Here is a 12,282-nt window from a genome sequence, read left to right as displayed (position 1 = left end):
AAAGACGGGATAGCCAGTTGTCTGAAATGGTATAGGTTCTCCTGCTTGAGAAGGGGGTTGGAGTAGAAGACCTCCAAGGTCCCTTCCAACTTTGTTATTCTATATTAGATTAACTATATTTAATAGATTTGTCTTTCCTGAACCTAATCTTTACCTGCTTTCCTTTGGATATGCTCCTGCTTGTCAAGTTCTTCTTAAAAAGCTTTGCCTAGAACTATATTCAGTATTTGTAACCAATGAACATTTGACTTGCTGAAGAAGATTGGTTTATTGATTGTATCAGGATGAAATAAATCTTTAAGATAAGCATGAGATAAAAATAAAACAAAAAGAGCCATATCCTGTTAGAAAACTCCTACGTATATATGAAAGTGTTACTTGGTGAAAGTTTTGGGCCAATCTTATCTAGAATTGTAAACTAAGACTGATCACTATTTGAGAATTACATATATGATATGACTATGAAATTCAAGTAAAGCTTGAGTTGAAGAATACCTTACTTTTAGGTACTTATGGTAAGAATTTATTTGTGTAGGACTTTTTTTGACTGCGGTTTTAGCTTGGTTGGATTCTTGGTGGTCAAGAAATATTGAAGAATGAACAATAAAAATGGGAAAGTAGCAAGTAAGAAGCCTAAATCTTTGTGTCTCTTTAACATTACACCTGTAGTGGCTGTAAATTATATGAACTTCAAAGGAGAAGGGAAGTTGTAGAAACTTGAAAGATATGAAGTAGCTTTAGTCCATTTATTAAAGAAAGAGGAAGAAATCACACTGATTGTTGGTTCAGGTAAATATATTCTGATAGCAACTATTTTCAGATCTGACTTATTCCAGTTTGCTTGTGTTTTCTCCTTTTTTATTTTTGAGATTATGTTTAATTTGCTTGTTTTTCTTATTAAGGCAAGATAGTTGCTTAGAAATATCTCTAATAATAATTAGACAAAATGAGGCCAATATTAGGAGAAGAATAAAAATAGCTTATCGAACTGTGGTTTTTTCCCTCAAAGAAGATAATTCCTCTAAACCCTTTCCACTGTTGATTTTAAATAATACATTTTTCATGTCAAATGTCACTTGATACAGATTTCCTTTCTAATTACTTCACTGTTTAGAAACCATGACATCTTCAGGAAAAGAGAATTTTCGACTCAAAAGTTATAAAAACAAGTCTCTCAACCCTGATGAAATGCGTCGCCGTCGGGAAGAAGAGGGGCTTCAACTGCGGAAGCAAAAACGAGAGGAGCAGGTAGAATGAAATTCTATGAACACTGAAAATGGAAAGGGCTATATTCATGTATATGCATATACAAACACATACAGTCATACATGTGTGTGTGTGTGTATAATATATATATATATATATTTGTTTTCTGAGGTTTTCGTGGGTGTTTGTATGTAGGTTTTCTCCCGCGTAAAATTGGAAGTGTCTTGGCGACGTTTCGACGAAGTCTCATTCGTCATCTTCAGGCTTCAGCTTCGTGCTTCTCGGAGCAATGTGTGATTGCAGCTTTTTCTTCCTTTTAACTTTAAAGAGTTAAAGTTTAACTTTAAAGAGTTTAACTTTAAAGAGTTAAAAGGAAGAAACAGCTGTGATCACACATTGCTCCCAGAAGCACGAAGCTGAAGCCTGAAGATGACGAATGAGACTTCGTCGAAACGTTGCCAAGACACTTCCAATTTTACGTGGGAAAAAACCTGAATAACCAAAGACCTACATACATGTGTGTGTGTGTGTAGGTCTTGGCATATTCAGGTCTTTTTCCGTGTAAGGTTGAGAGTATCTTGGTGATGTTTCGACTAGGTCTTACTCATCATCTTTAGGCTGGTGCTTTCGGCTTCGTGCTTGTGTGAGCAAGGTTTGCTCACACAAGCACGAAGTTGAAAGCACCAGCCTGAAGATGATGAATGAGACGTTGTCGAAACATCACCAAGATACTCTCAACCTTACACGGAAAAAGACCCGAATATGCCAAGACCTACATACCTATACCTATGAAAACCTACGAAAACAAATATATATATATATATGCATACACACACACACACACACACACACACATATAATATTCAGTGGAAATTATCAAGAAGCAAAAGAAAGGGAGAAAATGGAACAAAAAATATTCTTCCCAGAAAGTCATGTTCAAATATAATTAAGAAAAACTCTGTTAATACAGTTCAGAAATGAATAGAATTATTTCTAATTGTAAAATTTTCTAATGTTATATATTCCTGTATTTTAATTTTTTTAAGCCAATGGATTTCCCAAAATTTTCATTGGTTTAATGGAATTCTTAATTGATTTTAAGAAAGACATACTTTTTGGCAGGTAATAAAAACATTTTTTATGTGTGTGTATGTGTGCTAACAGTTGAGAAATCTTTGAAATCTAAACAATAAAATGATGTAATTGTTTACTAAAAGTAGTATACTGAAATAATTTATTGGCAGTGGCCATATCTATGAATTTCCTGGATGATGAAGGGCCAGTTAAGTAAAAGAAGCCAAATGCTGATTTCAAAAGTTAGAGAAAGAATGTTCCAGGAATTAAAGGCCAATCAGTTTGACTTTGATACCTAGGAAGATGCTAGTTCATAGTGACAGATCTGTAAACGTTTGGAAAAAAAAAATAGTGATTACCTGAAGTTAGCATGGATTTCCCAAAAACATATATCGTTAAGACTCATTTGATTTCAGTTTCAAGGCATAGGCATAGTCTTTTGTGCTGTGATCTCACAGAAAATGCATAGAGAATATATAGCACAGATAATAAATAAAATAATAAAAGTTGAGATAGTTACTGCAGCACTACTATCATTCTTACATATTAAAGAGGCATTATTTATTACTTGTATACGCCAAGTGTTGGAGCTCAACTGTTTTTTGTGTCCAACTAAGCTTGTACAATTCCTTGTTTTCAGAAAGCATTCAGAATAAATTTCTAAGGAACATTCCAAGCTCCTTGCTGTGTCTCAAATGCAGATTTTTTCTGTGAGGCTGTCAATATAATTAAGACCAACACTTGCTTTCACATTTTTAGATACTGAGCCAAAATTTTTACATACTGCCCCTTTTAAGTCTGGCCCTAGATTCTTACTGATAATTTTGATTTATCCTGGAATTTCCTTAAATCAGCCCTGCATGTTCAAACATTGAGGATGGAGTGGCAGCTTTGAGACAATGAATTGAGGATTTTGCTAGCCAATTAAACCTAGCATCTCTTCCCAAGGATATATTTTTGACTAGCCTCTTCATCCTGCCAAATATTTACCAAATCACAATCCTTTAGTATAAGAAGGCATTTTCTGTAGCTCAATTCAATGGCCACCCTACAGTAGTCTTAGAAGGGAGATAAAAGGGCATCCCATTTGGCAAAGGCTTTGCTCATATGACAAAAGGGCTAACAAAATTATAAAATACATTTATTACAGTGCCTCTTTTAGGCTGGCACACATTCGTAGTGGATAACACCATATTTAAAGAAATCTGGTCATTATTACTGGCTCTATTTATAATTTTTACTTTCAAAAGGATATGGTTCTGTTATTGAAAGTATTTTGTTATGTGTTATATACATTTTTCCCTTCCCATATATTAAGATTGGAATTCATTTTATTATATACGGTTCATTGAACATAATAAATATTTTTCTTCCCTATTACTTAGAAAATTATGTTTCTTAAATGTGTAATTATATTTTTGTGAAATAATACAGAAGAAAAAAATATGAGCTTTTGGACATGCTTTTGGTGTTCTTTGGTTTCAAGTGCTAGATAAAAAGAGTTCCACTCATAATGTTTTATATGAATTTTCCAAAATAGTTGTGTTGCAGTAATTTAAAGAACCCACTTTATATTCTATATGAAATAACGTAAAATATGTTGAGTTTTCTGCTCCTGGCAACTGTTGAAATTCGAAAAACTCTTTCATTGCACCCAAGGCCAAAAAAATTAGTAGGATGTTAGTTTATGCTTACTATTACCTGCTCTCCAACTTACAGAAAATATGTCACTGATTATTTTAAAATTCGTGAAATAAATAGGAGTTTAATTAGAAGCTGTGAACCCCTTTCAATATCTAGCTCTGTGTTTCCCAAACTAAATAAACTAAGGAAGCCAGCAACTAAGAAAGTTTGGAAACTTTTGATCTAGTTGATAATCTTCTGGAAAGGCTAGTATTTCATGTTTTAAAGCTGTTGTAAAGGGAACTGGATGATCCTGCTTTATTATATTCTTACATCCCACTTAAATTGGACTGAAATTCAGAGACCATTACTTTAGATTGAAGGATATTAGTAGCCTTTAATCATTCTATTATGGATGTTCAGCAGAATATCCAGTCTTTCAGCTAGTAAAGATAGACATTACAGCTGAAAGTGGCGGAGGGATAGGCTTTTTCAAGTATATTTATTTATTTATTTATTTGATTTCTATACCGCCCTTCTCCCGAAGGACTCAGGGCGGTGTACAGGCAAAAATAAAACAAACAGTGCACTATATTGCACAGTTTTTGTATTTTGCCTCAATTTATACTCTCTTCCACAGTATACAATGGATATAGAAAGTCTACACATCCCTGTTAAAATGCCAGATTTTTGATATGTTAAAAAAAATCAGACAAAGATCAATCGCATCACATTTTTTTCAACCTTTAAAACAACATATAAGTTGTATAATTCAGTTGAAAAACTGGAATCTTTTAGGGATAAAAGTAACAATAAAAATTTACAATAACGTGGCTGCATAACTCTGCATGCCCTCATAAGTAGGGATGTGGCTATGTTCAGAATTAACCAATCACATTCATACTGATGTTAAATACTAGTCAGTATATGCCATCAATTAAAGTGACTGATCAAGCCCATATAAAGTCACAGGATTTTTCTGACATTTACTCAGTTGCCTTTTACAGCAAAAGCCATGGTCTGCAAAGAACTTACAGAGCATCTTATTATTGGAAGGTATCAGGCAGGAAAACAGTACAAACATTTTTCAAGGCATTAGATATATCATGGAATACAGTGAAGACAGTCATCAACAGTGGAGAAAATAGGGCACAACAGTGACATTACCAAGAACTGGACATTCCTCCAAAATTGATGAAAAAACAGAACTGGTTGAGAGGCTGCTAAGAGGCCTATAGCAACATTAAAGGAGATACAGGAAGTTCTGGCAAGTGCTGGTTGTGTATCTCACGTGACAACAATCTACTGATTCTTCATATGTCTCGGCTGTAGAGTAGGGTGGCAAGACAGAAACTTTTCTTACAAAGAAAAACAAACTCGTTGCAAAAACCTATGTCAAGTCTGACAAAAGCATGTGGGAAAATGTTATAGTCTAATACAGGCCTGTCAAACTGGTGCCCGCAGGTCGGATACGTCTCACGCAGGCCATGGCTGCCCTGGCTCCACAAAGGCAAAAAAGTCATGATACGTCACATGACACTATTCAGTTTGACACCCGTGGTCTAATCAGACCAAGGTTGGATTTTCTGGCCATAATTCCAAAAAGTATGTTTGGCACAAAAACACTGAGCATCCAAGTACACCATACAGTGAAGCATGGTAGTGGCAGTATTATGCTTTGGGGCTGTTTTTCTTAAGCTGGAACTGGGGCTTTAGTCAAGGTGGAGGCAATTAGGAACAGTTCCAAATATCACTCAATTTTGGCATGAAACCTTCACGCTGCTGATGCTGACAATGAAGAGGAATTTCACTTTTCAACATGACAAAAACCCAAAGCATACCTCTAAGTCAACAAAATAATGGCTTCATCACAAGAAGATCAAAGTTTTGGAAGGATCCAGACCAGAATTCAATTAAAAATCTGGGGATGACCTGAAAAGCTCAGGAGACATCCTTGAAATCTTGTCAGATTTGATTACTTTTGCAAGGAAGAATGGGCAAAAATTCTGAGGGCAAGATGTGCCAGACTCCTACTCCAAAAGACTGAGTACTGTCATAAAATAAAAAATGCTTCAATAAGGTATTAGTTTAATGTTATGCATCTTTATGTGACCATGTTACTGTATGTTTTTTAAATTTCTCCCTAAAAGATTTCAATTTGTTTTTCAATTGGATAGTACAGCTTTTAGGTTACGTTAAAGCTGGAAAAAAATCTGAAGTGATTTATCTTGGTTTGGTTTTGTTTTTTTTAAAACCTGGCACTTTAACAGAGATGTGTAGACTTTATATATCCATTATATATAGCTGAATGTATAATCTCCATTTTCCCCAACAATTATACTATTTTGTGTCCCTCCCAGCATTTTTTTTCCAAACATTACTGACGAGGTTATAGGGTCTAGGACCTTGTGATTGTTTGATAAATTGTGAATTGTTTTAGTCTCTAAATTACATACTTCTAATTTTAATATCATTGCATTTCTTTTCTAGTTATTTAAACGTAGAAATGTTGCCACAGCTGATGAAGAGACAGAGGAGGAAGTTATGTCAGATGGTGGTTTCCATGAAACTCAAATGAATAACATGGAAATGACGTCTGTAAGTCCATAATAAAATGTCAAATCCAGTCTGAACATCTGGCTGACTGTGACCAGCCACTGTAATAATTTCATTATTGATTATTTCTAAAGCTGTAAAGCAAAACACAATTCTCTGGGATCAAGATATCTACTAATTGCATGAACATTCTCAAATTAAGTATATTTAATAAGCATGCTGCATTCTTGCCTTGGGATGGGGAGGGCCAGGTAAATAACAGTTGGGCTATGCACTATATATGTGTTACAGTATTTTTAAGCTCTATTTTCAGTAGTTTCAAGCCTCTTGCAGATAAACAATGTACAAGATATTTATGTCGCATAGAATAGAATAGAATAGAATAGAATAGAATAGAATAGAATAGAATAGAATAGAATAGAATAGAATAGAATAGAATAGAATTTTTTATTGGCCAAGTATGATTGGACATAAGGAATTTGTCTTGGTGCATATGCTCTCAGTGTACATAAAAGAAAAGAATGTACATCAAGAATTCTAAGGTACAACACGTAATGATAGTCATAGGGTACAAATAAACAATCATTTATAGATTGTAAGGATACAAGCAACAAAGTTACAGTCATAAGTGGAAGGAGATGAGTGATGGGAACGAGGAGAAGATTAGTAGTAGTGCAGACTTAGTAAATAGTTTGACAGTGTTGAGGGAATTATTTGTTTAGCAGAGTAATGGTGTTCGGGGGGGAAAAACTGTCCTTGTATCTAGTTGTTCTGGTGTGCAGTGCTCTGTAGAATCGTTTTGAGGGTAGGAGTTGAAATACTTTATGTCCAGGATGTGAGGGGGTCTGTAAATATTTTCATGGCCCTCTTCTTGATTCGTGCAGTATACAGGTCCTCAATGAGGCAGGTTGGTAGCAACTGTTTTTTCTGCAGTTCTAATTATCCTCTGAAGTCTGTGTCTGTCTTGTTGGGTTGCAGAACCAAACCAGACAGTTATAGAGGTGCAGATGACAATAATTCCTCTGTAGAACTGGATCAGCAGCTCCTTGGGCAGTTTGAGCTTTCTGAGTTGGAGCAGAAAGAACATTCTTTGTTGTGCTTTTTTGATTACGTTTTTGATGTTAGCTGTCCATTTTAGATCTTGTGATATGGTAGAAATTTGAAGGTCTCTACTGTTGATATTGTGTTGTCTAGTATTGTAAGAGGTGGAAGTATGGAAGGGTTTCTCTTAAAGTCTACCACCATTTCTACAGTTTTAAGTGTGTTTAGTTCCAGATTGTTCTGGTCGCACCATTGTTCAGCCTCCCGTCTGTATGCGGATTCATCATTGTTTTGAATGAGACCGATCACTGTTGTGTCATCTGCGAACTTCAGTAGTTTAACAGATGGATTGTTAGAGATGCAGTCATTAGTATACAGAGAGAAGAGAAAGTGGGGAGAGCACACAGCCTTGGGGGGCCCCTATGCTAATTGTACAGGTATCTGATATAATATTATATAGTGATATAATCATTCTGTTCTATATAGGAGAAACAATCTCTCTGGAAACCTCTAAGTTACAGAATTTATGCAGGATATTTGCAATTCTGGGGGGAAAATCTGACCTAGCCTAACATCATTTTCAAAGTTATACCTGATTGTTTAAAGGGAGAATTGAACTACTGAACTTCATTCTTTTCAGCTGTTATTCCATATCTTCTTTCAACCAGATATTGTTTCTAACAAAATCAGTGGCAGATTTTTTTTTTTACATCCCTGATTGAAACTGAAACTGAAATAAATTGATTTTCTGTTGTATGTTTCTTCAGAACATTCTTCTTCCATTCAATTGTGCCCTATTCTGGACAAGTCCTTGCAGTTTTCTTGGCAAGATTTTTAGAAGTGATTTGCCCTTACCTGCTTCCTAGGACTGAGAGCTGGCTTTGTGCCTAAAATGTAAATTAGAGCTCATGATATCTGGGCTTGCAACTTGATATCTTACCACTACACCAAACTGGCGCTCTCTGGAACTTAAGCAATTTATTATTTGAGTTGAGGGTTTTTTTTGGCTGCCATTCTTTCCTCGCTAAGTGTTTTTGGTATTGTCTGGTTTTAATCCTATGTGTACAACAGAGAGTTGCAATTATGAGATGGATGGTTGTATAAATTGATATAAGAAGTAAATATAAAATAGACGGAGACCTAATTTAGGAGAAACAATGTGTTGATTTGGAACTAATACCCAGTAAGCATTCTGTAATTATCCATACCAACACTAGCTACCATTCTAGTTTCCCTCTGAAGGATATTTAGATGGTTAATTATTTAGTAATAAATTTATGCTGAATCTCCATCAACACATGAATGACATGTGATGGCCTCTTAGTGCTTAGAGGCTCTAAAAAGCAAACCTTACACCTTCCTTTTCCAGGCAAACTTACTTTCAGATCTGTTCTGATCAAAAAGCCAACATTTCTAACTTGCCTGAAATGCATAGATTCCTTTTGTAGAACCTACATATTCTCAAAGTCTGACTACCAAATCATTTTAACCTGAGATCTGTTTTCTCTCAAGCTTTTGTCCCTGAAGGTCTTCAGCATAATGCCAACAGCCCTCTCAATCTCCCAAAAAATATTTGTTCCTTAGAGGGACTTTGTTAATTTGAACCAGATTTTTTACAGGTCTCAAAAGAGATCATTCTCCCACCCATCATTAATGTTACAACTGGATTTACAGCATTAAAAACCTGTATTAAAAATACTTAGTCCTTTTGACTAGCTGCATCTTTTCATCTGGCCTAATGATTATAGCCTAAATTATTTAGCTACTTATAGTGAGATATTTCTGGAACCGTCTCACTACAGTTCCCATTCTTTAGGGTCACAGCTGTCTTGTTAGTTTTCCCTGTTAATATTCCTGCACTGAAGACAGTACTGCCTGCCACTTGATAATAACCCTTTTATATTCAATAATGTACAAAATTAAATTGTCATGGCTTTGCAGAAGAAGCTTTTGAGTGTTAAGGTTTGTCACAGGTCCTTTTTGCTTCATAGGTTTAAGTAGGTTGTTTCTATAAGAAATAGTCTGAGTTTTTTTCCATGTTTGGATGTCTTCAAACACCAAAGGGGAAAGAGAACATTAGTCAACTACTATGAAGATCCTTTATAGTTTGGTGTGAATGAGGTACAGGTAGTCCTCCAGTTACGACCACAATTGAGCCCAAAATTTATTTTGCTAAGTGAGAAATTAAGTGAGTTTTGCCCCATTTAATGAATTTTCTTATCACAATTGTTAAGTGAATCATTGCATTTGTTAAGTTAGTAACACTGTTAAGTAAATCTGGCTTTCCCATTGACTTTGCTTGTCAGAAGGTCACAAAAGTTGATCTCATGATCCAGGACGCTGCAACTATCATAAATATATGGCAGTTGCCAAGCATCTGAATTTTGATCATGTGACCATGGGATGCTGCAACGGTTGTATGAAAATGGTCATAAGTCACTTTTTTCAGTACTTTAACTTTGAATGGCCACTAAATGAACTGTTGTAAGTTGAGGACTACCTGTATTAGGTTGTACAGGTAGTCTTTGATTTACAGTCACAATTGAGCCCAACATTTCTGTTGTTAAGTGAGTTTTGCCCCATTTTACGACCTTTCTTAACACAGTTGTTAAATAAATTAATTTAATTGTTTGAATTTTGAAGCCGTGTTTTTAGGTAATTTTTTTCCATTTGGAATTGTAGAATGCAGTGATCACCTCCGACATGACTGAGATGATCTTTTCCAATAGTCCAGAACAGCAGCTCTCAGCTACCCAAAAGTTCCGAAAACTTCTTTCAAAAGGTGAGTGCAAGAGTACTAGAGAAAGTTGCTGCTCCTAGGGATGTCTTGTGGGTTTTCATCAAAGCTGTCCTATTATTAGCAGTTACTACACATTAACAGGATGCCAGTTAAGGAGCTGAGGAGTACCAGTGCCAAAGAAACCTCCCTGGATGCTCATCAGGCTCATTCCCATTCAACTTCCTACATTAAAAAAAATAATTAAAAACATTGGATGGATGGCATCTTGCACATGTAGAGCAAATGTGCAAGTATTTCATTCTTTCTGAGAATGTCTATGATCCCTAAATTCTCCTAGAAAAATACAAGATGAATGATTACTTCCCTGTATTTTTGTTTTATGTCCAGAAAATAGACAAAGGTAAATAGAGATCATAGATCATGTCTTGGTGGAGGGTGAGGATTTGTGGTTAGCATTCTGGTAAATCGATGCCTTGAAGCTATACAGTGATGTGAATTCAGAATGTAATCCAGACCATTCATAGATATGTGCATTGCATCTGACTCAAATAATTTAAAGCAGCTGCATTTTTTTCTTGGTCTTTTGTGGCTGGCATCTCAGGAATAGTGTCTTAAAAAAAGTTACATTTAGTTAGGAATTCCTAACAGGTGTTCCGTGTATATCCCAAAATATTTTGCCCTTCAGGCCCTAATCACTACATTGCTCTACAACTGTTTCCAGTTATACGCCCACTCAGTAATCATTTTGCAGCTGAACTCACAGTGGGTTTTCAGAGTGCCAGATAATACCCACCACACCAAAGAAGCTTTAGAGGAAAGAAATTTAGAACACAATGTAAAATAATTCATATTTAATATAACTTTTATGGATAAATATTTATATATAGGAGAAGCAGCTGGATGACATGAGCTTATTATAATTCTAAATAATAATATATTTTAATTTCCTGTTCCATTCATCATTCATTCATATACATGTATACTCCTCATATTTAACTACACTATACTTTTGGATGATGAGGTCATAGAAAGTGCAAAGTCGGAAAACAGAGAAAGAACTAGTGCATAAACTGTCCATAGAAGTTAAATATGAAGATTTTTCTGTAGATGAAGTCTGATCTCCTCTGCTCTTTCTCTACAAGATTAGAGTTTATTCAGTTTTGTAAAACAGTGTGCATCTAGGGATCTAGTGTTCCACAGTGGAGGAAATTTTCCTTACCTGGGTTGCTCTTCTCCACTCGCCCTAAGAGGAGGATCAGAACATACAGTGTATCTCTGATTTGAAAAAGTACTGGTCTTCCTAAAGTCTCCCCCCTACCCCTCGGCAGCCGCCTCCCTTCCACAGATTATCCCGGGAGCAATTCTTGGCTCAACAACTGAGTCAATAGATTCCACTTGTGCCACCTCTGCAGGTGAACAGAACTCCCTCAATCCCCATGAAGAGCTGAGAGACCATGGGGTAGGAAGGGACTAAGCCTAGAGACAACGAGCAGCCAATCCCACATCTCCCACGACCAAGTGATCGGCGTTTCATCTGGACTTCTGCCATTGGATGCACCAGGTAACCTTGGCAGACTTCTCCCCACCCAATCCTCATGGCCCATTTCCCCCAATGGCAAAGGAGACTACACTACCACACAGGAGACCTCCTCTCTATGTAACAAGTGAGGCCACCAATATCTTGAGGGAGAAAGCAGTTGCCACCTTGATGGGCATACACTGCATCTATCTCTTTCAAGTGAATACTCACCCAGTAGAGGAAAACACCTGTTCCTATTTATCTTTTATTTTTCATCCTTCTGTATTCTGAAGGAGTTTATCTCAGAAACTGAAGGGGAGGGGCTGCTTCCTTCCACAGTAGGAGCATGCAAAACCTTTACTCATGCCTATCAGACTGAATGGGAGGAGCAACCCAGAAGAGGATTTCCCTCTATCCACTGAAGGAAAAGGGATCTTCATGATTATTGCAAGGATTTGTTTGCTTCAAGTAGATTTTGCATAGCATCTTTGCTGTTGGGTTCTTGTTTTGTAGATCACTCACA

The 12,282-nt window shown here is 36.1% G+C and overlaps 1 protein-coding gene across 2 annotated transcripts in view; it reads left to right on the top strand.

Annotated features, from left to right (window-relative positions):
* KPNA1 (karyopherin subunit alpha 1) overlaps window positions 1-12,282 on the top strand; it is a 47,316-nt gene that overhangs the window by 7,886 nt on the left and 27,148 nt on the right. The window contains exons 2-5 of one of the 2 annotated variants that reach the window (XM_058169778.1): window positions 670-789; window positions 1,115-1,248; window positions 6,394-6,501; window positions 10,183-10,282. In XM_058169778.1, the coding sequence (XP_058025761.1) occupies window positions 1,120-1,248; window positions 6,394-6,501; window positions 10,183-10,282 (337 nt within the window). In that variant the 5' untranslated portion in view covers window positions 670-789; window positions 1,115-1,119. The remainder of the gene's footprint in view (window positions 1-669; window positions 790-1,114; window positions 1,249-6,393; window positions 6,502-10,182; window positions 10,283-12,282) is intronic. The other variant, XM_058169779.1, reaches the window with a different exon arrangement.

Source organism: Ahaetulla prasina, chromosome 2 (assembly GCF_028640845.1).
Source record: "Ahaetulla prasina isolate Xishuangbanna chromosome 2, ASM2864084v1, whole genome shotgun sequence".
In the NCBI taxonomy this organism is placed as follows: domain Eukaryota; kingdom Metazoa; phylum Chordata; class Lepidosauria; order Squamata; family Colubridae; genus Ahaetulla; species Ahaetulla prasina.
The sequence above is the reverse complement of the archived record's forward strand: the minus strand, read 5'-3'. Positions and strand labels throughout refer to the sequence as shown.